The sequence below is a fragment of the Penicillium waksmanii genome (genome assembly GCF_028829765.1).
Source record: "Penicillium waksmanii strain IBT 27052 chromosome Unknown utg000008l:1.0-5622682.0:1.0-5626561.0, whole genome shotgun sequence".
Classification (NCBI taxonomy): domain Eukaryota; kingdom Fungi; phylum Ascomycota; class Eurotiomycetes; order Eurotiales; family Aspergillaceae; genus Penicillium; species Penicillium waksmanii.
The window spans coordinates 1,627,544-1,652,309 of NW_026643254.1; the positions used below are offsets into that span (position 1 = coordinate 1,627,544).

The window sequence follows — 24,766 nt, forward strand, 5'->3', positions numbered from 1 at the left end:
GAGAGGTAGGTACTACTGTAGATAGCTGCAGTAGTTCATGAGGTCTGGGCTGATGTAATCGAGTAAATGATCTGGTGATGACGAGAGACCAGCACACGACAACACTAAATGAGTACAGGGCCAGACCAGCCTTATTGTCTTTGATTTCTTTTCTGTACGAGTAAATGTAGGGGCAGTGCCACACTGATAGTGCCCCAGTTGCTCGAGACCAGAGAACACTAGCAAAGGGTCAAAGGTCAGAGGTCAGAGACACGCTCCAGTTACGAGTATCCGCCACTTCCGATCCTGGCAGATCTGGTCTCTTTTCCTTTTACGTACCCGATTTAGTTCATCCCCATCCCCATTCCCATTCCCGTTATCCTTCTCTCTCCCTCTCTCACCATTCCCCAGATCCCATCCTCCCCCGCTTCCAAACCCTCTTTCCTCCACCCCTCCCCCCCCAACCTATCCGATGTTTTCCCCTGCATTCGTGCGGTGTTTCTCTTTAGCCTGATCAACATCCCCGCCCCCTCCCCTCCCCAATAATAGAGTACCCACCTTGACCCTCCCCCTTGGGGGCCCTTTCCTCTCCGCTCCGATCGGAGTTACGCCGCCGCGTGTGCTCTGGGACCTAACATCGGCTCAACCCCTCCTTCCATCAACCATTCCATATCGCCATGGGGAATTCCCAAACCAAGGAGTCGCGATCCTCCACACCGCGCCATCGGAGCCAACAATGGTCATCGGGCACTTCCGATACTCCCGGCCGTGCTCCATACCAGGGACCTCGGTCGGGCAGAAGCAGTCGGCCTGACTTGTCCCTGCTTGGTATCGGCAGTAGCAGCCATGATCGTGAAGTGGCGACCCTCGAGCATCGACGAGAGACCAAACAGGAGCGTGAAGCACGTCGCTTGGAGAAGGAGCGCGTGGCTCGTGTCAAAGAAAGGGAACGCAGCATGAGAGACGAGCATGTCGATGGCGGATATCTAGTCACACAGGGTGTCTACGTGGGAACCGAGGACTTCAACAAGGCAGTGGTTCGACAGTTGATGGTGAGCTTCCGGGGAACTCCCGCAGTTCCTATGCATGAGCATTGCGATTCTGACAATCCCGGTCTTAGATTGAGCGCCGACTCGCTCCTTTCTGGAGAGGCTTGAATGACTTCTCCGAGTCATGGGCCGAGCATCAGCTAATGGCCGCAGCTCGGGGGATGTCTATCCCTCTAGCGGATGAAATTCCGCCCGAGCTAGAATATACACCTCCCAAGGCGGTTGAGAGGAAAGAACCAGTTGATATGGCTAGCATCCAACATCTCACTGTTCCCATCACATCCCGCTCGCAGTCCGACAATTCCGATATATCCCAAGCTTCGAATCCCGCCCAATCGTTACCGTCGGCGGTATCTCCGATTGCATCAGGAACATCAGCATCACCTCTCTTCCGCACACGCGCAAAGACTCTAGCAGCTCTCACCACATCGAAACATGGCTCGCAGACCGATCTCACCCCCCGGGAACTACAACTTCCACGAGACCCTTTCGTCAATGGCCAGCCAATCGAAGTCAACCTATACAAGGACGCAAGCGAATGTCCGATCTGCTTTTTGTATTACCCACCTTATCTAAACCGCACCCGATGCTGCGACCAACCCATTTGTTCCGAATGTTTTGTTCAAATTAAGCGGCCGGACCCTCATACCCCGGAGCATGGAGAGCCTGACTCGAACGCCCCAGACGCAGCCAATGGCGGCGAAAGAACCGAGCAAGAAGAAGGCCAACTTGTCTCTGAACCCTCTGCCTGCCCCTTCTGTGTCCAGCCTGAATTTGGAGTGACCTACCCTTCGCCTACATTCCGGCGAGGTCTGACCTACGTAGCTGACGCCAGTGCCCGCCCTTCTCCCAATATCACCTCTCCAGTATCCTCCACCTCGTCTCTCGCCTCTGCGACCCTTGCGCCAATACCTGGTCGCCGCCGTGCGACTTCATTATCCGCTACGGATCCCACTGTAGTCACAACGGATAGAATCCGTCCAGATTGGGCCCAGAAGTTGGCCAATGCTCGAGCACATGCTGCACGTCGTTCGGCGGCTGCAACCGCACTTCATACTGCAGCCTATTTGATGAATTCTGGCTCTGGCAGCGACTCCCGTGGCCTTGGTCTCAGGGCGAAGGGGTCTTCGAAGAGCTACCCATGGGGACTCCGGCCGGTCCGGATCCCCCGCTCTCAATGCGCTGGCGTTTTTGACTGAGCGGCAAGACCGAACACCTCGAGCTCCCGCCCCCGCCCCCGCCCCCGGCACCGCCCCCGATACCGATTCCGCCGAGGAAGGGGCAGGGGCAGGGAATATTGCGCCCCCTCGTGACAGCTCAAGGCGCACTCGAATCGATGATCTTGAAGAAATGATGATGATGGAGGCAATACGGCTGAGTCTAGCCAGTGAAGAAGATCGACGGAGAAGGGATGAGAAGGAGGTGAGGAAGGAAGCCAAAAGGAGGGAGAAGGAGGCCAAGAAGGCTGATAAGGTGGCTCGCAAGGCCGGCTTATACAGCAATAATACTAGCACCAATGCCAGCAGCGCGGCATTGCAAGTCCCCGGAGCTGGAGAGACTTCCTTTGGAAGAGTTGCCAGCAGCTCCTCGTCAATTGGAGAAGAGCCATCCACGGCCACGACCGGCAAGGGCAAAGGCGTGGAAAGGGGACCTACCTCGGCAGCTGGCGAGCAAGATACAACAGCCCCTTCGACCGATTTATTAGGCACAGGCGAGCCATCCAAACAGTCCCAGCTCCGACACGTTTCGAGCGCAGCCTCTTCAGCCTCCTCTCTCATTGACAATACTCCAGAAGAGCGGACTCCTGGCCACGACACTGCCGACGGTAGCAACATGTCTTTGGAGCCCATGTTCAACTTCCGCAGTCTAGCCGCTGTCATCGGCGACGAGGAGAAGGGTAATGAGTCTGAGCATGTGGAAGATACTTCTCACCATCGCGGAGAAGGAGAGGGCTCTTCGAGCGCGAGTCCCTCGTTACACCAACCCTCATCCGATACCGGAAATGTTGAGCCGATTAAGCCGACGGCTGTTTCAAATCCTCATGTCGAAGATACCGAAAAAGAGGGCTCGAAAGATATTTCACCCAAGGAGCTGGAGACCCGCTCGGTTGAAATTACAAACACACCCACGAACACGGAGACTACTTCATAAGTTGTGATTGTGGTTGTGCTCGATCATTTTACCATCTCCTTTTTCTCTCTCTCTCTTACATTCTCGCTCTTTCCATTTTCCCTTGGTTGTATGTTTGTGTTTGTGTGACACAATGGGTCGCATGGAATCAAATCGATTAGCTGGCGCAGTTGGAACTGGTAGTGGTTCACTAGCATTTCATTCTCTTTTACTTTTATTTTGTTTTGCCTGTCCGGGGTGTGGAGTGGAGTGGAGTGAAGGGGGTTATCCTCTTATCTTTTTTTTTTGTGATTCCATTGACTGCTCGTGTGTCGGGACTATTCTGTCATCCATAGCATCCAATTTTCAGCCCCGAAATCATTATAGAGACTTTTTTCTTTTGATTTGATACTTTCAGGTTTGGACTTGAATTTAATTAGCTTCAATCGCGTGGTTGAATTGTTGATCTGTACTCTATCTCTACTCTACTCCGTAGTGGTACCTTTATATTTGATGTGAAGCATTGGGTATCAAGTCCTGGGAATACATTTCCAAGGGTGCTTGCATGCCACTACAAGCAAAATCAGGATCTGGAGCTAGCTCTCTAGCCTAACCTATAGCGACACTGATCTTGTGATTTCTTTCCACCTCTGCGGGAACCCGCAAGGTTCCCAAGGTTGTGATTGGATGATTGGTGAATAAGAAACCCACCAACGGCCGCTAAGTAAGTACAAATGTGGATAAGCGCGGAGAGGGGGAGGTGGGAGAACCTTGAGGGAGGAGCGGCTCAAAACAATCGCGTGGTGCGTACTGTTTCATTTTTTTTCAGAATAAATTTAGAGTGATAAATTACTTTTCCTCCGAGGATATACATTGCAGAATACTAGAATTTTGACCATAATTATTGCATGCATAAATCTCCGGAGGGCGCCTAACACCGAAGTATAAGTCGGGTGGTCCGAGCTCGATGCAACTTAAACATTTTTGTGCCTGAGTCGCCACTAGAAGTTTCCATCCAAGGTACCACATGACATGGCAGATTTTTTTTTTCGCTGCACAATGCATCGGCAGACATGTTTAATCAATCTCGGAATAGCCAGATCAGTATTAGGGTATACACTACTACTAGTTAACACCCCCTCATATAGAAACTATCTAAGCCTAAACAAGGGATATTCACCGGACTCGGCGACATGGGCCACGGCCATCCTTATCAGAGGGCCTTAGCGCCGCTCCCGGTCCAAACCAAAGTTGGGTAACAGAACCCGCCACAGATTTATACTTGGGTCCGCCTTCCTATCTACCCCTCTTCTTGTTCTTCTTCTTCTTCTACCTACTTCCTACTACCTACCTACTCCCTTCTCCTCCCACTGGCATTCACCTTACATCTCCTTGGTTGCACAACGCGTCGATAACTCGCACGGAGCAATTCGTCAATCGTTGTTCTGTTCTGCTCTGCTCTGCTCCACTCATCTCCGCTTTGCTCTCGTGCACCACTGCCAGAAATTGGCGAAACACCTAGACCGACAGATTCGACTTTGACTTTTACTTTTGCGGGGGCGGATTGTCGTAAGGTCTAAATTGTCTCTACAGGACGATGGTATTAACACTACAGAAAAGATCTCATTCCTCCCACGATGGCTTCCCTACCACGCAACTATTCCTTCTCTGTGAGTCGCCACCCGCATTACTTCTTCACCTTCACCATATCTTGCAAAGCAAAGCTAACCCACTCCTCTTCTCAGCAATATGTCGCGTAGCCGAACCAATCGCCCTCACCTCCATTTTCCCTTACTCATGGGTAATGGTGAAAGACTTCAACATGGCCAGCGGCGCCGAAGCATCCCTCTACGCGGGGATTCTGATTTCCGCCTTCTCGCTCGCCGAGGCCCTAACTGGCATGTTCTGGGGCAGTCTCTCTGACCGGCTGGGCCGGAAGCCGATTCTACTTTCCGGTTGTTTTGGGACGATGCTCTCTTTGCTCATGGTCGGGTTTGCGCCTAACTTTTGGGTTGCCCTCGCTGGTCGCGCTTTTGGTGGCGCTTTGAATGGGAATATTGGCGTTATTCAGACTATGGTTGGCGAGTTGGTTAAAAGGCCTGAGCATGAGCGTATGTTTTGACCCCACCCGACCCTGGGAAGGACTCTGGGTTTATCAGGGCAATATACTGACAATCTTATAGCTAGGGCTTATGCTGTCATGCCATTTGTTTGGTCAATTGGTACTATCCTTGGACCTGGTACGTTGCGAATATCCGAGTCACATCCGAGTCACTTGATGCATAAACACAAACGATGGGCATTATACTAATTGGTCTACATAGCTATTGGAGGTCTACTTGCTAGACCAGCAGATGGGTTCCCCTCTGTATTTCCCGCCGACGGCCTCTTCGGCCGTTTTCCATACTTACTACCCAACCTCGTCTGTTCCGTTCTCCTATTTTTCAGCATCATTGGTGGTTGGCTATTCCTCCAAGAAACCCATCCCGACATGCAGCCCGGCAACACGCACCGTTTCTTCGAGCACACATCTGCCGAACAGCCCCTGCTAGCCACATCTGGCGCAACCGCTAATGCGGGAGTTGACCTCCGAGCCGAATCATACGGCACCTTCAATGCAGTCCACCTGCACGAAGACGAGATCTGGAATGTTCACTCCGATGGCACGGTGCCCGCTTGGAAGAAGCCTCCGAAGCCGAAAGCATTTACCTGGCGGGTGATCATGCTCGTAGTTGCGCTGACTATCTTCACCTACCACTCAATGACATACGACCATCTTTTACCCATCTTCCTTCAAGATAAGGGTCCCCAGGGATTAATGGCTATTTCTTCCCACTCGCCCTTCAACATTCCCGGTGGTCTTGGTCTTTCAACCCGCACCGTGGGCATGATAATGTCGACAGACGGCATAATCGCACTCGTCATCCAAAGTCTCGTTTTCCCTGCTTTGGCTGGGTGGCTGGGTATATGGAAACTGTTCGTCGTCGTGACAATCTTGCACCCGATTACCTATCTCATCGTTCCATTCCTGGTCTTCCTTCCGCAAAACCTCACCTTTATGGGCGTCTATTCTTGCTTGATTGTCCGCAATATTCTCTCCATTATCGACTACCCCGTGCTCCTGATCTTGCTCAAACAAGCCAGTCCCTCAGACTCCGTTCTAGGCAAGATCAACGGTCTAGCTGCCTCCGCCGGAGCGGCGGCCCGTACCCTTGCACCCCCGATTGCTGGTTATCTGTACAGCACTGGTGCGGGGTTCGGGTGTACGGGCGTGGCTTGGTGGGCAAGCAGCCTAGTCGCTATTCTGGGAGCGGCTCAGCTTTCGTTCATTCAGCAGAAGAAGAATTCGACAGCGACTGTCGAGGCTGCGGCTCCTTGTCATTATGTTCCTATTCCGGAACCGCCTAAGGAATCGGTACACATTATTGTGACTGATGTCGATGCCGATGCCGATGCCGATGCCGATGCCGATGCCGATGCCGCTGCTGATGCCGCTACGCAGGAAGATGCGTAGGGATTTTCAACTGAATCAGTTAGATACTGATCATACTATTCACTGAACATACATAATTTGTTGCAAAAAGGAAGGGGGAGAATTGCTGGTTTATTCAATCTGTTTTCTAAGCGTGCTGATGCTCTGTTTGGCTTTTTTACTGGCCATATTAGCGATGGGCATTTCAGCGATAGCGAGCGCAAGCGCATCATGGCATTTGTTTCTGAGCAACTTAATGAAATTTGTATTTGTTATGATTAAATCATTCCACCTTACCTTGAGTAATAGTACTAATTGGCTTTCAATAACTCAATTACTAGATTTAACACTGTACTTAAAGTACACTGTTGACCCCCAGTCCTTCCTAATCGGGCGTTATACTTCCCCTCCCAATCGGGCTTAGCGTTGTTTACCTAGCAACGCCCTCCACAATCGCCAACCGTCCAGACCCAAACAGAAACAGAAACAGACTTTCGTCTCTAAGCTCCGCTCAGCACAACACAACACACACGCCCACCGGCACCATGTCAAATCCACTATCACCCCTTTCACCCTCCTACCAAAATTCACGAGCCCGGTCATCTCCCAAGATGGGCTCATCACCTTTCCTCACAGAACCCTCGGCCTTGGCCCCGGCCCCGGACGCTACAATTCCTTCAAGTCCACTGAAACAAACCTGGACCGATCGCAACACACAAAGCCCAAACCCAAAGCTAAACTACTCCTACCCGAATGAGAGCGAGAACGAAGAAAACTTCCACCCTGACGACTTTCACGCGAATAATGACTACCATGACCGCGACGACTTCCAAGAGCAGGAACTGGAACTGGAGTCGGAGCTGGAACCTGCTAGCTCGCCCTTCCGGCCTGATGCCCGCGAAGACACGGTTGATTTTCAAAAGTTACGCGAATATCAACATCAACAGCAACAAGTGACAGCAACAGCAACGACGCCACGGCATAGATTTGGCCTCGCGCAACCGGAGGATCCAATGAGTTCTCCCTTCCGACCCGATGCGCAGGACGAAAACGATCACGAAGACGAAGACGGAACGGTGGACTTCCAAAAACTACGCGAAGAGCATCCTTTATCACCGGGTCTGGACAAGAGACTTGCCGTTAACGATCCGGCTAGCTCGCCGTTCCGACCTGATGTGCGGGATGAATATGAGGATGAGACGGTTGGCGCTGACGCTGACGCTAACTACCGACAATTGAGAGACGTTGAGCCCTTGTCGCCAGGCCTGGAAAATAGATTTGCGGTTGAAGATCCTGCTAGTTCACCTTTTCGACCTGATGCGCGAGATGAAACTGTTGGTTTTGAGAAATTGCGTCAAATGCAGCGTCTTTCGCCTGACGTTGGAGAACAATTACAACCGGAGAGCTCGCCGTTTAGAGCGGATTTGCAGGAAGACGGGTTTGAGGTTGCTGATTTTGATGAGCGGGAATATGATCTTCACCAGGATTCGCGCCGGTCTATCGGTCGTGTTCAACAATCACTATCACCTTCTCCAACTCCCGCTGATGCGTATGACTCTCCGGTTCAGTTGGATGCACAGAATGATGCACAGGAGAATGATGCCGAGCCCGAGGAGCGCTCTCGCGAATCGCTACGAGAGTCGATCGGGGAGATCAAGCAACACTCGCCAGTCCGGCGCAATGTGAAAGATGATTCAAATCAAGGTCTTGCCGATTCGGAAGAGCTGCACGAAGCTCCTCGCCCTCGCGAATCAATTGGACGCGTCGAGAACTCCCCTCCAGTTCCAGCCGCCGCACGCTCCTCACTGTCTAAACAAAGATCCCCCGAGGAGCCGCTTGAGGCGCAGAAGCTTCGTTCGTCGCGCCGTTCACTACACCGTACTTCGCTTGGCCTTGAAGGGCGACAATCATTTGCAGCTACTCCTCGTAAGCGATCTTTCGACGAGACCCCGCGAGGCCAGGAAGAAGCGCAAGCCCAGGAGTCATGCAAGAAGGGCATGGTCAGCCGGTCAGAGGTACCGGATATTCACATTGATCTCGATGAAGAATCTAGCGTCATTCATAACGAGAGTCTGTTGTCAATGACAAGCGCTACACGAGACCAGTCTACTATCGCAAACAGCATGATGGAAGATAGACGCAACGAGGGCATGTCAACGTTTCTCCAAGATGAAAACGCTGGTGCGGACGAAAATTCCGCGCTGGGAGATGATTGTCACGACTCTATGGATGACACCGGCTTGAGTAACTTCTCGGTTCTGCCCGACATGACTTCCTTCGCAAAGCTAAGAGCCGATTCACCTCTCAAGTCGATGCGCGGCAGCATCGGACACACTCAATCTCAGAGAAACGAGATGTATCGACAGAGTGCCGGACCCTCTACTCCCGGTACTGCTCGACGACCCTACAACAGGGCGAGTGCTCTGCTTGATACCGGATCCCCCGCTGGATCGCCCACCCCCAGACGTCGGCCGTCTCGCGATTTTGAGAACTCCCGCGCAGCGCCCAATTTGCTTGATTTTGGCGATTCGGTGAACTTCTTTCCCCATCAGTCCGTACAACAAGGTGGTCGCTATTCCCCATCTCGACGCTCGCCGATGAGGCCCATGCGACAATCTATCCGATCTCCATCTAAATTCTCCTCACTGCTGGACCTGGACTATGAAATGGCACCAGCGCCGACGCCCCGCTCCCTTCCGAGCATCACCCCACGAGAGCTGGAGTCTCTCAAATCTGGATTCATGTCAGAAATCTCCTCGCTGAAAGCTACTCTGAGCGGCAAAGATGCTGAAGTTGCCAGTTTGAAGACAGCTATCTCAGATGCCGAGCGGCGTGTCGGCGAAGCATTGGAGGAAGTTCGTAATGAGGCCGGTCGCAGGGAAGCTCTGGAGATGGAGCAGGCTGAATGGGACCGCCGAGGAAACGAAATGGAAAGCGTTTTACGTTCAGTTCGGTCTGAACTAGTTGACGGCGAACACGAGCGCGAACGTTTAGCTCGAAGAGCTGACGAAGCGGATAAAGGCAAAGAACAGCTAGAAGGCCGGGTTGTTGAACTTGAAAGCCAACTCTCTGCCGCGCGTTCTGCGATATCTTCAGGATCGAATACCTCTTCCAGCTCCCGCCAGGTCTCTCAATCGACAGAAGCTACTGCTCGGGAAGTGCAGGATGCCGTGGAAAAGGTTGCTCGTGAGCTTCACACCCTGTACAAGGGCAAGCACGAGACCAAGGTCGCAGCACTGAAAAAGAGCTACGAGTCTCGCTGGGAAAAGCGCCTGCGTGAAGTGGAGAAGAAACTCGCTGCTGCAAATGAAGAACAGGATCGTCTACGGGGTGAACTTGATACTGCTCAAAACGACAATATGGTCAACGCCAACGCCAGCATGATCGCCCGTGAATTCGACGAGTACGATGCTGAGAAGCGTGTCTTCGAGGCTCAGATCGAGGGTCTGCAGCACGAAATGGCTTCACTGAAGGAGGACAGCGAACGCCTTCGCTCTGATCTTGAATCCGAGCGCGTTGAGAAGGGTGAACTTGTCGCTGCTGTTGATGAATGGCTTGCCATTCAACAGGCCCAAGCCCAAGCCGCACCTCCTCAACAACGTGAGGAAACTCGCGAGACTCGCGAACCTTCCGTCTCGTCTGCCGGTGGTTATGGTCATGGTCATGGAGAAGAATATCTTTCATCCGCCGAGCCTGCTGAAAATCCTCGCCGTAGCGTGAGTCGTTCTGGGTCCAGTGGTGTTCGTCCTCCCGTTACCGGTGAGAAGAGATCGCGATTCGGTGCGCCGGCTGGCGCTGGCCACTCTCGTGGAAATAGCGGTGGGAAGTCGGGTATTGCGATGTACACTCCTGGTCGTGGTGGGATTATGAGTTCGATTGAGAGGATGGGTCGTGGTGGTGTTTAAACAGATGCTAGATGCTGTCTGTGTTTGTGCTTGTGTATGGATATGGATATGGATGAAGGGGACTTTCTTCGGGGTTCTTTTTTCTGGTTTATTTTTCTCCTTCTGCTTGGTTGTTTCAGTCTTGATTCCCCCTATTCGCCGATGTGATTATCTTTTTTCTTTCCCTTTCTTTGTCTACGAAGATTATGTTTATGTTTATGTTTATGTCCATGTTTCGATGTGTTATGAAGTTCGAGTCCTGGTTTGAACTTGAATTGAGATGTGAAATAATTCCATACTTATTGTTGAATATATCAATGTCCGCCCGAGTCCTGTGGATTGTTTTGGATAGTAGGGCAGGAGGAAGATGAGTACTGGTATAAAACTCAGGATTCATGTAGGAGACTCGGGCCATAATCGTCAGACTTGGGCCAAACCCGAACCCAAAACGCAAGGGAATTGTAAAAACACTCAATACCGTATGTAGTATCAACTCCACTAGTACAACCCTACAGCACCTGTGAAAGACCCCAGGCCATTTTGCTAGAATCTACATTTGTGCTAGTTAGGTATATCAAGAGGCGGCTATGTAGACCAGACCAGACCAAACCCCTGTCGATCACAACCATCACGACCCATACTATTCTATCCGTACGAGTATGTACATACACACTCGATGACGAAATTGACCTCGTGCACTTAAAAAAAAAAAGAAAAGAAACTAGAGTAAACTAATTAAACTAGTGGATCGCCCATGCAAGATGACAGTGCGGTGTGTGCGAAGAATGCATGTGATACCGATGTTGTCCATCGGAGACGGAGTCGGAGGCCGGGGGTCGGTCTGAACCGAACCCCGTCGATCTACGGCGACGCCGATGACCCAGAGAACCAAACCAGGATCGGAGAATTAGTTCAAAGGCTAAATTATAGTTCCACCGGCATGGGTACTGAAGACTAGGACCCGCCGAACGGCGTATGGATGGAAAGGGACTAGTTATGTACATTGCATAGCTGGTGCCTATTTAGTCACTAACTTATCTACTAGCGAGTAACTTAGTACACAATATGGAATACTGGAATACTGGAGACTGGATCAAGGGACGCAATTTGAGATTAATCTCAATGAAATTGGGTTAATTGAGTATAAACCGTTATTCACATGGACTCATGCTTTTGGGAATCCAAATCCAGATCCATCTATCGATAATATGGACGTTTGTCGTGGTGGTCATCAGAGCGGAACAGGAAACGAAAAAAAGGGAATAAAAAAAATAAAAGGAAAAAGGCAAAAGAGAAAAAGATGAAAAGAGACATGAAAAGAGAACCATTCCCAAAACACCGGTTGTGCCTTTCTTTCAATTCTTCAGGCTCCGTATTGCAACAATTAGTAAAAGGGGTAAAGAAAAGAAAAAGAAAAATTTGCCCGCTAATTCCCAAAAGCATAAGCATAAGCATAAGCATAATCTGGAAATGAAGTACACGAAAGAACAAAACACTGGAGAGCATGTGTTTATTCATTCAGATTCATTCCAAGATCCGTGTCAAGATCGGCCGTCAGACCGGGTCGCGCTTGAGCCTCGGCCGAGGTAGCACCCACATGGTGATGATCGGCATGAGATTCAGTCATTGCGAAATCCATTGCTTTAGGATCAGTGTCGAAACCCATCATATTGCCGTTATCGATATGGAAATCGAATCCGGATTTTTCCTCAGGCGGAGGCGGGGCCGCGTTCTCCTCTGCAAAGTATTCGTTACCCGCGTCGTCGAAGTTAATCAGCGCGTCGAAGTCATTTTGCGTTACTTCGGCGTCGTTGGCAAGGTCCATCAGCTCGGTGAGACTGAGGTCAGCATTGAGGTCGGGAATCGCGAATGCGTCGTGGTGAGGGTTATATTTTGTGTTCAGGTTTTGCGTGCTGCCGTTTTCGCTACCATCGGACTGTGGTGGTGTTGAGGCGAAAAGGCCTCCGACTCCGGCGGCGGCGGCAGCTCGCCCGCCTGCGGGGGCCGCCTTGGGGTAGGTCAGATCGGGGATTTTCTGGGCGAGAGAGTCTGGAGGTGGTGTAAGGGTGTGGCTGCGCATGAGGACATCGAAGGGGTCGTTACTGGTTGATTGCTGCTTCTGGGAGCGGGAGCGGGAGGATGAGGAGGATTGGACATCTTGCGGTGCGACGGTGAGTTGGATACCGGCTTTGCGGATTGCAGCTTCTAGGAATGATGTGGCGAAGTCGGCGGAGGCGTAGATCTCACGGAGGCGTTGCAGGATGCGCATGCACTGGTAGAAGCGTTGAAGACTGGTCATTCGTACGGCGGGGTCGCTGGATTTGATATCTAGGAGGTGAATGATCACTGCAGGGAGCAGGACAGTCACGCCCGTCGTTGGGTAGTACCGAGTCAGGTCCAGGATATGGAGGTCTTGGGCGATACTGGTGATTTCCACTGCGGCGAATCGCACCTTGTTGCGAGACAATTCTTGCAATTCGGCATCCATTGATGGGTATGGGAGGGCGGGGAGGACCTGCGGGCGATGCAGGGCACTGGATGTAGTGAGGTAGACCATTTTCAACAGGGCTCGGTGCGAGTGAAGCACCTCCTGGGCCTCGGAGAGCTTCGCGCCTCCGGACGGCGTATATTGGGTTTCCACTGGGAGATTGGCCAGCCAATTCTCCAGTTCCTGGTCGCAATGACGCACCTCGAAGCTCTCAGCGGTCGATTTTTTCGGTACCAGCATCATGGTAGTCTCCATAGTACCGCCGAATTTGTGGCTGAGAACGGAGTACTGTGCGGAGAGCACATGGCTCACACCGAGGCAGAGCTTGGCCTTCTCGATAAACATGAGTGCTAGCTCACGCTGATAGCTCACGTTCTGCAGAATCTCTGAGTCTCCCACCATCTGAACGATTTCAGGCGAGAAGGACTGAAATTCGAAGTCATCCAGCGTCAACATGGGGACATCACAATCGTCATCCTTCACACGCATGGGTCGTCGCATGCCTAAGGCAATCAGTCGGTCGCGGGTATACGTGCTCCACCAGATGCGTTTCCACATCCGCTGGCGCCGAAGGTCCATCCGCGAGTTACCGGGATCACGGTGGAGACCAATTGTGTGGGCCAAAGACAGACTGACGCCCATCCAATGCCAGGTGTCCTTCTGGTCATCAGGGGTTTCGTACCAGTAGGTCATCAGAAGAAGCGACTGCACTAGAGAGATGCGGTCAACCTCGTAGTCGAAGTCGTACAATAGCCGAGCCCGCTGGAAGAAGATTTTCCGCGCAGCTTTTCGAGTCTGGTATCCAGCTGCCTGCAAATGTTTCATATCCACAAAGGCCATTCCAGCAAACATGACAGCCTGGAAAAGAAGAAGACTGATGCGATGGATGCCATCGTTTTGCACGATGGTTTGCAGGAATTCTTCGAGGTCCAGTAGAGGCATATATGTGTGAACATAGTGGATGTAGGCCTTGAGCAACTCATTTCTCAGAGTCACGTCAGGGATTGACAGAGCACCTTTCGCGGCCAGATAGTCGATATCTTCTTTTTGTAGTCGAGCGGGAAGTCCTCGGATATAATCCGGCAAGAAGCCGCTGGCGGTGGCACGTGGGCTGCCAAAGTTGGGATCAAGCAGCTGTTGGATTTGCAGAGTAGCATTCGCCAGGGGCATTGTCGAGGGAACAGCTGGGTTTGGAGCCATACGACGGCGATAGCGATCATCGGAGCCGATGCGGCTTGCCTGCGATTGATCTGCCATACATTGTTAGCGGTAGATCATTGTTAGCCATTGGCAGCTGTTCCAACATACAGAGCAGATGCGGCATATGCTGGTTATTCTCAGCATCGACAGAGGCCTGCGAAGGAGACGTGGGAGCCATGTCAGGCATGCCCATGTCGAATCGGTGCAGTGGGTTTTCCTCCGACGCCTCGGGCGATTCGGACGGAGCTGCATTTTCAAGGTCGACACGCGACTTTCTGCACGCAGATTCTACCATTAGTATTTTATTCGGACACGCAATAAAAGACTATTGTGTTTTTTGTTTCTTTCTGCAGCTAAGACGAACTTTCTTCGTTTGCTCTCCGTGACAACACACTCGACTTGATCCAGTCGGCAGTTGGTACACGGAGAGCCATTTTCTACCACATCGCAGCGGACTTTGCGGGCACGACAACAGCAGCAGGCTTTGGAAGCTCTGCGTTTCACGGGGCGGTTGGCAGAAATACCGGCGGCGGAGGCCTTTCGTTTTCCAGACTCTTCAGTCATTGTCGCGGTGGCGCTACTCATGATGATGTGTGTGCCGGGGGCGAATGGGGGGACATTCGAAGAATCGAAGAATCGAAGAACAAGACGAAATCACAGACAAGAAAAAAGAGGCATGAGATGCCACAAGGGCGAGGAGAGTGGAGAGGGTCAAAGAACTACAAGAAAAAAACCGGGGGAGGCGCGCGCTGATGGGGGGGGGCACATGCATTTTAAGTATGAATCGCAAGACTGACTCTCAATGGGTTGTCTTCCCCCCCAGGTCCCACTTGACGAACTCCAGTTGGGGCAGACCCAGTCAAATTAACCCCCCAAATCCAGTGGTGGTCATTCGTCCAACCGGGGCCGCCTTCCCCACACCAGAGGCATTTGCACTCCCTCTGTGACTAAAGCGTTAGTTCACTGTAAACTCGCTGGACCGGGGGGTGGCAGCACTGCGTCACTGGCCACGAATTAGGGTTAGCGTTTGCCATCGGCCCGGTCACGTTACTGTGCCAGGAGAGAATTACTACAACGAGTATAGATGAAGGATATAATTATAGTCTATAGTACTGCATGCTGGTTGTAGACTAAATTCTCAATTTACTCATCTTTCTACTCAAACTGATTCTACTATTTAACTTGAAGTATTAGATCTTGCAAAACATGAAATCCCCTGAGTCTGAATTTTCTGGAGTGGAGCCCCCGTCAAGGAAATGCGACCGGATCCGGTACGGTATGTAATGAAATACCGTACCGGTGGTGGCTACAGTCGGCTATATGGAACAGACAACGAAACTAGTTCCATGATAACCCTCTTAGGGTGAAACTGTTGGGATTCTCCTTCTTGGTTTCATTGCCATTGTTTTCTATCTTCACTACAATTATATCTGAATCAAAATTCATGCAAAGGAGAAAGAAATACATATAATCCGTAGAAAAAAATCTCCACTTCCCCAAAATTCCCCGAAATACGCCGACTCCCCCAAGGTCCCGCGGCACAGTAGCCACCGGACCGCTGGTCCTGAGGGAAGATCACAGCCGCTAGTGAGCTTTGGGGCGGACGGGGGAAAGCAGCAGTCCAGCCAGGACTGGAGCATTCTACGGGTGTCTCCAGTCGCCGATGGCGGAGAAGAAGCGGGCCCCTAGGTGGAGGCGTCTCTCGCAGGCTTACCTATTTCAGGAGCCCTGGAGAATGACTTGATCTGCGCCTACCTATTCCGCTGATCTGTTATGTGCTCCACTGACTGCGGGAATAAAACCGTCGAAGCATTGATACCTGTGATGATCGCTGTGCATAATGGTTACATTGATTATCTTGCAGACACGGAGTACTTTACAGAGTAGAGAGGAGAGAGAGAAGAGAGAGAGAAAGAGAGATAAATAGCTGTGAAAATACTCTAGATCCTGTACAACAAGAAATCCCCGTCGGTGGTTATACTGCATGTACATAACTACAAATTTGAGAATTAGAATAATCTAATTGGAAAATAATCTTCAAATTCTAATTAGATTATTCCAGGCTTTCCTCAATCAAATGTCGATTATTTCATTATTAAGAGCGGATCTAGCCCAATGCAACCGGCGGCACAACTGTCTCACCCCCAGACACGAACGCCAATGCCAACGGCCTGGACGGAACTCAGAAACTCCCCACAGAGTCCAGAATTCCATCTTACCCCTGATAGGTCCCCGTGACAAACCGAAATTGCCGAGGACCGGAGCGCAACCCTGACTTGGAAACTTAAAGAGCCGTGCGGTCCGACGGTCCAGAATTATACTTCCTGCGAGTAAGCCTAGATACATTCCTGTGAAATGCCTAGGCAGGAATCAGCTGGCTCGGCCACCGGCCCTCCAACATAATTTCCGACCATTTCGGGATGCACACTTTGCTTGATATACAATACTTGTGCATAATTTGCTGAGGAAAGAGAAGTGCCGATTTTCGGACTTTGCGGATACAGGCACTCACAGTTCATAGTTGCGGATCCGATCATGAACATCAAAAAACAGGCCTGGAATCAATAATTCTTCAAAAAATCAATGAAAATCATACTTCATCTGGATAGATCCACATAGGAGGCTCATCCAGAGCCACGCACAATAATATTTTCTGGTGGATTTTCCCCCTTAACGACCCAAGTCAAAAAACTAGAAATGACGAAATTCGTTATGGGGAAACCAACAACAGCCACAATCGGGGATTTGCGGGGACTGCTAACTTTGTCGAGGGCTGAGGATGGAACCAAGAGTCCACTCAGGTCAGCTTTGCTGGAGAATTCAGATACTCACGCGCTCCAAAGCGGATCCGGTGGCCCCAATCAAGGATCTGGGAAAGGTCAGGGCCCGAATCCTGCCACCGGCTCTGTTCGTATTGTGCTGGTCCAGGTCCAGGTACTCCGTGTCGCTATCTCCGGACGGTGTCAATGGACTGAAACAAAGCATACATACGGAGTACAAATATACTCATTCATCTGCGCGCGTTGTGTGGAGGCAATATTTGGGCTAGCCTTGTGACTGTAAATCCTGCAGATGTTGCGGGATTAATTATCGCTGCCTTACGCTTGCAGCAGGATCACGTATGTATGTAAAGTCAGAGTAATCTAAAGGTGTCAGAGCCCTGCAGGAGCTGGCGCTACGGATGTACCAATCTGCCACTCGCAGGAGCCGAGCCGGGAGCTAAGGCCAACGCAACACTTGCCGAGATGGCCTCCCGATCAACGCGAGGCTAGCAAGGGCTGTGTGGTGTTGGTGGATTCTCAAACATTCCAGTAAGGAGTGTTGTCCACAATTATTGAAATTATTAAACTGCGTGTTCTCTGCGAAATCCATACAACAAGGGGGGTTCTCGATTACTCGTATGTGTAGTATTCAATTTTCCACGCGATTGCGGACACAATAAAGTCCGGAGTACCCAGTGCGATGTCATGCAGCCACAGCCACGGTATTAAAACCTTGGCAGCGAAAGGAGGACTCCGTTGACTCCGTAGACTCCGTAGGGCGGCAGGATTGGAATGCGGAGTGTCCCACCCTCGGTCATCACGCCGGATGACCGAGGGTTGTTGGCGAAGGAATACGGTCCGAGCTCAGCTAAGAACAAATCATCAGTGTGACAGGGATTTTCTTGTGGCTTGCAAAGCTAGAGGGGGGAAAGACACCACCCCTCCCCCACGTCCGGAGGAATGCCGACAGTCTAATATTTGATATCTAACCTCTCAGCAGGGCAGAAAATGGCCGACCGGTGCTTGCACCCCTTGCGAGATGCCCAAAGAGTCGCTGGAAGCGGGCCTGCCGCGAGGAGGGGAAGGTCGATCGAGCAGCTAGAGCTAGAGGAGGGGGGTGGAAACAGTGGATAATTCGTCATAGCGTAATGCCTCTAAACCGGCCAAGTGCATTTGCATTTGATTTGCAGTTGCATTTGCGCAATCTTCAAACTCGCGTGACTCCAGAAATCAAAAAGATTAAATAAAAAAAAAAGAGTTTCCTTGAATCCGGGGCCGGGCGAAGGGGGATCGGTCCCGATTAGGCACAACGCTCCGAAGATTCGGCACCCCGGAAGATCTGGCGATTTGCTATTTCTGCTGGGGCAAACCCGGGGCTGGTTATTGTACCTAGGCGGGGTTTATTCGGGCTTCAACCGGACCATGACTTGCCTGGTTCAAGTTAGTGGCGGGCAGTTGTGACTGAATGTGATTGGATTGTTTCCAAGGCTATTTGGCCGGGTCTCGTGTTACATCACACTCCAGGCTGGCAGTCGACACCTGAGTATATATATATTTCTTGGCATCATGATGCTAACAATACTACCTAACGGTGTTTAATCATGCGTGAATGACTCGAAGGAACCGTCTTAGTAGTATCGTGTGGGATGTTATAATAAATCCCAATAACCTTCGATCATGAAAGTCTTGACGGCTCCGTCCCGTGTCTTGAATAGGGATGGTTCCCCATGCTTTCATCAAACTCGATAGCTGTAACAACGGCAACGCAATATCCAACCAAAGGGTCAATCAAGCCGAAATTTCTTGATTCAACGATCGAAAGGGGATCCTTCATCTAGAGCGTATGATGGAAATGAAATATGATGTATTCTTCAACTGAAAGTATTAGGTTGATTTATAGAGACCGAAAATGTAGTTTAGAAGTTATCTTAATATACCCAGGAACTAATCGAAGAGAATGGCGACTAGAGTAACAAAGCCAATTTTATTCTGACGTAACGAAAGAACCTTGGAATTGAGTGGAGATATTCTCAACGTTGGAAGGATAAAGATCCAGACCTCGGGAGTAGCACCATGAGGTAGGTCGTTGTATTCACACGGGTACTATACGAACATTATCATATCAGTCCGAGCCTGAGAGGCGGTTCGGGTCTGAGAGATATTTCAGATCCCATCTCATCCCGTATCTCTGCATAATTCCCCTTTCCTTTCCCCCTGCGGCCTTTAATTCGGCTGCCTCCCTGGCTTTCTTTTCCGCCGTTTCTGCATTTTCCGCATCCTTCGCAGCCCAATTATAATCATCAGTCGCATAATTGGTGCCAGATAATGCGTTCGATAGCAACTCTTTCTCTGCTTCCGGTCTTGCGTTGTCCAACATTCCTTTTCATCTTTTGCAGTGAAGTTTGATCGTCTCATTGTCTGGAGTCTCTCACGTACCCAATTGTTCTCAACAGTCTCGACTAGCTCTTCTATCGTTTTGTTTTGGAGCTCCTTTGGAGGGTTTGCGATCAAGGCATAGACCATGTCCTTATCACTTCCTAGGCCATAGCCTTGGGTGAATAAGTACTTGCAAGAACTTATCAGCAATCTGCCCTCGAATCCGCTTGAAAATTGTGGCATCGTATTCGGCTTTGGAAATTGCATTAAATGGCGGTACAGTGGAGTATTCCTCATTAGAATCATCTTGGCTCTGTTCTGAATCTGCCTTCTGCTCTTGCGCGGGATCTTTCTGCACTAAGTCGCTGCTGTTCGTATTCGTTGCGTTTATTTGAATCGAAGATGCGACGTCCAATTTGATGACCATGTTTTTCCGGGTTTCAGAGGTCAATTTCTTCATCTCGAACATCATACCCTCCAGCAATCTGAACGTTGGTAGCTGTTCAGCAAGTTCATCCATGAACTCATCTGGGTCAATGAGCATCTGGAAAGTCAATGCAGTCCCTATGGAAAGGATCGGACCAATTACTGGGATAGATCCAGTAGCAATAACAAGAGTGTCTCTGAGGAACTTCAAGGCCCACTCGTTTGCCTCGTCTTTATCCTCAGTCCATTGTACACTGAGACCATTGTTTTTTGATGCCACCTTTGCCCAATCCGCCATAGACGGGTCTGTGAACATTTGGGAAAGAGGAGCGACCGGAATAAGGCTTGAGTCCACGAGAATAATGGCCCTCGAGCTGAATGCATCGTACTTGTGATATTCGCGAGGAACGATGAGAGTAGTGACAAGTTTCCTTATGTTTATGCCGATAGCCGTTTTCTTATCATGTTGAAGGCCAAATGTTTCGTGGCATGTGAGCTCTGTTTTGGTTTTTTCTACGGCCTCCAAGTCGAAGAACTGAGCAAATTCTTGGGGTATTGTCTTTATGATGTTGAAGTGTGATGTTGCTCATGTTGTTGAATCGAACGTGGAGATAAGTGCAGAGATCTTGATTCTTCTGACTGGCTTTATGGGAAACTGGGACGTAGATGGCACGGATAGAACAAAGACGCTAAATCCTTCTTAGCGACAACTCTCAAGGGTAGATGTCTTTTCTTAGATCAGTAACCTTACGTCAATAAAAACCCATTCTTCCTTTGTCGTGGGCAAAGGGACAAACGTGAACCATGAACTAGTCAACGGTAGTATTTTGTAAGCAAAAAAGAAGTTCTATATTTGCACAAGTAGAGGAGAATAATACCTCGTAAGCTTGGCCATTATGTCTTTTCTCAAATATTTTCCCACTAGTGCACATCGCGTGCTTAACAAGCTTGGTTGGCTGAAAGTATGCCCCATATGAGAGGGGCAGATGTTTCCAGAAACCATACCAATCTCTGAATTCGTTTGTTCTCACTGTGCCCGTCTTGTGCTGTAAATACCATTTATATGTGTCATAATCCGATCGTTTGTGAGGGTAACCAGCGTCACCGTTACATGCTTTTTCGCCGTAGTGAGCTTCTTGGTTCCAGATCATTTCTATAACCAGTGTGGTGTAGAATTGCTTCTCGTCTTCAGCAGTAAAGCGTTCACCAACATAAGACTTCAAAGCGCTTTTCTTGAAAAAGCACTCTCCCTGACCGTATGCTAGAGCCATGGTGTATGTGTGATAATCACGAAGCTTTGGGCAGTTGAGACTCGAGAAAGTTAAGCTGGGAAGTCAAAGTAGGGTTAAATGCTAGAGGATATGGGAAACATTGGAAGAACTGTGTGGAACAGGGTGATGAGGCCCCGTTTAAAGAACGTCTCTACTGTGGGGAGCTGCTTTACCGAGCTGGGTAGGAGCAATTGGCTTCACTCTCAGCTAGTGACCTGCTATTATCACACGAAAAAAGTGAACTGACCAATATGCAACTGTAAGCGGTATTCTCTTCTGAGTAGCCCAGTCATTGGATCCAGTGACTCCATTTAACCCATATCTGAAGTCAAAATGAGAGGCGAGAGAGTGTTATGTAGTAAGATCCAACCAGGGTCTGCTATGAGATCCTTCTCATGTTTAGACCCGAGCAGGACAACAATGCAGTAGCGGAGAGGATGTAGGCAGAATAGGAATCTATTTCCGCATGTCTACTCCACAATCCTGCAGGTGGTACTACATAATCGCCCAGGGCTGGAACGAGATCCTCCCGGCATTCTAGTAAGAGATTCCCTGCTTCTCATGTCATAACTTGCACCATCTTAATCGGTGGTCTCCTTGTGCATGGCGTCGTAAAGTCGCATTCCTCGAATTATCTACAGAGGCACCCCACTTTGGCTATCATGTGCGGCGAGAAGCCGCGTAGCAATCAGTTGATCAGGGTCCATTTGGGGTGCCGCTGCTGAAATCGACGTGCATATTTAGTCAGAGAGCACACACTGGTACGAAGGTGGAGCAGAAAGATATCTCATTTCTTCGTTTGGGAGAGAGATGCAGGAAAAGATGAGCGAGTGAGGAGGTGCGCCCATGGGAGCCTGAGGCTAACAAATTTCGATTTTGCATCACACGCACCATGTACATCTGTGGGTCAGGATGGTTTTCTTCTAGTATTCTAGAGCTGCCGTCAGGGTCTGGATCGGTCCAGTGCACTAGCCCAGCCGTGGACGAAGGGCTGTGGCCACTGAATGGCTGAATGGGCCTCCTGCCGTGGTTTATCACAGACCATGTTTCTCGTGTGACTTGGCCGATATACTGTCAAACGAGCGGAGAGTGAGGTGGGAAACAAAGGTAGACTCCTAGGTCTTTTGATCAGAGCGGCAAGGGGTGACGAGATACTTGGCTTGATTTCTGGTACTTTCTTGATCTAGACACATAATTTGAAGGCCACCTGTAAATTCTGAGTCTAAAATGGCTAGTGTTCTAACCGCCCTAGTCTCTATCTTTCTAAGGGAGACAAGTTCCTACCTAAGATGGAAAAGATTAGCCTAGTCTGCTATTAGAAGATGATCAATAATGGTGGAAAATTAGAGAGTAGAAACCTTTGTGGTACTACTGTAGTTTTGTCCAAAAATGTATATGGAACACTGGTAATCTTAGACCGAGAAGTTACAGGTGGCTTTTAAGACGGTCAGGTAAAATACCCTTATAACAACTACTGACCACCCTGCGCTTATGGAGCGCCGTAGTTCTCTCGTTCAAACAAGTGTTAGGTACCTTAATAACGTTGGTGCATATTCATTTTTTCTTTCCAAGATATAAATCATTCCTCCGTTCTCCGACGATAAGCATGAAACTTGCGAGCAGAGATTTTCTGCTCGAACAGGTGATCAAGCTCCTCAAAAGACCGGCCCTTCGTCTCGGGCAGATAGAAGTAAGTCCAGACGGTGGCAATTATGGAGAAGAAACCAAAAATAAAGCCAGTTTTGCCTCGGAGATTTCCCTCGTCGGGATTGATCATATAGGGCACGGTGATGGTCATAACCAGCGTCCACAGGTTCTGCGTGAAGAAGCCAATGCTCACTACATGAGACCGTAACCGAGTCGAAGACATCTCTCCGCAGATCACGTATCCCAACGGGCCAAGAGTGAGGTCATAGAAGAAGTTCCAGACAATGATCAGAGCGGATTGGCCCCAAGCGATCGAGTGGTTGTAGCCCGGGACGACATCCAGGATGGCAATTACAAATACAATGATCGTCAAAACAGCCATTCCTGGAACGAGAGACCGTCTTCCAATAACGTTGATGACATACCACGAGCAGATGTTTCCAATCACACCAACAGCAGTCACACCCACGCCCATATCGAAGGAGCGGGAGGTCGGAAGACCGGCAACTGATCAAAGAAGAGACGTTAGTCAGGTAATATAGGATATCAAGATGAATGACATACTCTCGAAGAAGTAAGTAGAGTAGCTCAACACGAAATTAACGCCACTGAAAGAGTTGATTGTCCAGACGCCGAAGATAATCAGTGTTCGACGGAGATCGGTCCCTCGGAAACAATCAATGTAACCTGCCGAGTTTGCCGATTCTTCTTCCATTCGAACGGTCTCTTGGATCTCATAGAGCCATTGATCGACATTTCCGCCAATCTGGAATCTCTCAAGAGACTTCTTGGCGTCTTCAATCCGGCCTCGCTGGACATACCAGTAGGGAGATTCGGGGCAGAACCACACCCCGGAGAATAGAAGCAACGGGAACAACCACTGGAAGGCAAAGGGGATTCGATAGGCAAATGTGTCTGATCTATCCCCAAAGGCTTTGATCAGACAGTTCCCCAGCAACTGGCCAATCACGACGAAAAAGTTCACCAGGGCGGTCGTGAGACCTCGAATCGCGACAGGACTGGACTCGGAGCAGTAGGCGCAGGCAGTGACAAGGAACATGCCAAGTGCAATGCCATTAACCAGCTTTCCAGCGAGGAGAACTCCCCGATGGAAGGCGAAGAACTGCAAGAAGATGGCACCTGAGGATATGACGCAGGCGAGAGCCAAGTTCAGCTTTCGGCCGATGTGAAGCGAGAGAGGCCCGCACAGGAGACTTCCAATCATGCCGCCCACCGTCGCAATCATATTGAAGGCAGCTTGCCATCTTGCAGGAAGAATGGTCTCGCCATCTGGGAGCGTGTATCCAAAGACAGCACGGAATTGGGGCGCTGCAAGAAGGCCGCCATTGACCTGCATATCGTAGCCCCATAGGACTGCAGACATGCAGAAGAAGATGCAGTAGCCTGTGGACCTCCAGTATTTAGAAATGGCGATTTTCATGGAGATGTCATGCTCTCGGCTCTGCATTGCCCTGGACTGTGCGAGCTTTGCATCTTCCAGGCCCGTCGTGACCGGCGTGGATTCCACGTGGGCACTGTCCACCTGTTGTTTATCAGGATCCATGACGATCAATTAACCCCAGACCCACGGGCCCAAGAGGAGTAAATTAGAAAAGTGCAGGAGAGATGAAATTGGCAGGTCTTGTCAGAATCTGATGTTGCTCAATGGGGAGTCTCGGGGGAAGGGGGGGCTTTAAACACTTTGGATCTTGTCTGATATTGATCGTATTCCTCCGCATCTCTCAATTCGGCCTCCAGAATCTCCACCTCCGGTCATCAGGAAGTCTGCATCTGGGGAAGCTAACCGATCAGAGCAGAGGCGTGGGGTAGGTTAGTTCGTCCGCACATTGCACTTTGCTGAAAATGTACTGGTGTAGCGCAGACGGGAAAGGTCCATCAAGCAAACCGACCCGCCGGCCCCGATACACCCGGTGCCGCTAGCCCCGGCACTTCTGATTGGTCTCTCTGACAACACCTGCCGGCCCCGATTGACCCGGCTCAGCAAAACACCGCAATATTACAGACATTGCCCCTCTCCATGACCGGACTTGCGTCAACCAGAAAAGAAAATGTGATAACAATCATGTAAATTTTCACTGGCCT

At 50.2% G+C, this 24,766-nt stretch overlaps 6 protein-coding genes across 6 annotated transcripts; 3 read left to right on the forward strand and 3 right to left on the reverse strand.

Moving 5' to 3' along the window:
• Positions 1–656: 656 nt before the first annotated feature.
• sip5 (Sip5p) lies at positions 657–3,179 on the forward strand (the record flags this gene model as incomplete). The annotated part of the gene is made up of 3 exons (XM_057268157.1): positions 657–1,031; positions 1,100–2,054; positions 2,119–3,179. The coding sequence occupies 3 exons, from the start codon at positions 657–659 to the stop codon at positions 3,177–3,179; spliced, it is 2,391 nt and encodes a 796-aa protein (XP_057118834.1).
• A 1,762-nt stretch (positions 3,180–4,941) lies between these two features.
• N7481_008939 (uncharacterized protein) lies at positions 4,942–6,651 on the forward strand (the record flags this gene model as incomplete). The annotated part of the gene is made up of 3 exons (XM_057268158.1): positions 4,942–5,248; positions 5,321–5,377; positions 5,462–6,651. 3 exons carry the CDS (start codon positions 4,942–4,944, stop codon positions 6,649–6,651), a joined length of 1,554 nt encoding a protein of 517 aa, XP_057118835.1.
• A 503-nt stretch (positions 6,652–7,154) lies between these two features.
• N7481_008940 (uncharacterized protein) lies at positions 7,155–10,514 on the forward strand (the record flags this gene model as incomplete). Its single annotated transcript, XM_057268159.1, has 1 exon — positions 7,155–10,514. The coding sequence occupies one exon, from the start codon at positions 7,155–7,157 to the stop codon at positions 10,512–10,514; it is 3,360 nt and encodes a 1,119-aa protein (XP_057118836.1).
• Positions 10,515–12,003: 1,489 nt separating this feature from the next.
• Positions 12,004–14,766, reverse strand: farB1 (putative C6 transcription factor (Ctf1B); the record flags this gene model as incomplete). The annotated part of the gene is made up of 3 exons (XM_057268160.1): positions 12,004–14,231; positions 14,290–14,456; positions 14,546–14,766. The coding sequence occupies 3 exons, from the start codon at positions 14,764–14,766 to the stop codon at positions 12,004–12,006; spliced, it is 2,616 nt and encodes an 871-aa protein (XP_057118837.1).
• Positions 14,767–19,473: 4,707 nt separating this feature from the next.
• Positions 19,474–20,061, reverse strand: N7481_008942 (uncharacterized protein; the record flags this gene model as incomplete). Its single annotated transcript, XM_057268161.1, has 1 exon — positions 19,474–20,061. One exon carries the CDS (start codon positions 20,059–20,061, stop codon positions 19,474–19,476), a length of 588 nt encoding a protein of 195 aa, XP_057118838.1.
• Positions 20,062–22,595: 2,534 nt separating this feature from the next.
• On the reverse strand, positions 22,596–24,227 carry N7481_008943 (sugar porter family MFS transporter; the record flags this gene model as incomplete). The annotated part of the gene is made up of 2 exons (XM_057268162.1): positions 22,596–23,170; positions 23,228–24,227. The coding sequence occupies 2 exons, from the start codon at positions 24,225–24,227 to the stop codon at positions 22,596–22,598; spliced, it is 1,575 nt and encodes a 524-aa protein (XP_057118839.1).
• Between the last annotated feature and the right edge of the window lie 539 nt (positions 24,228–24,766).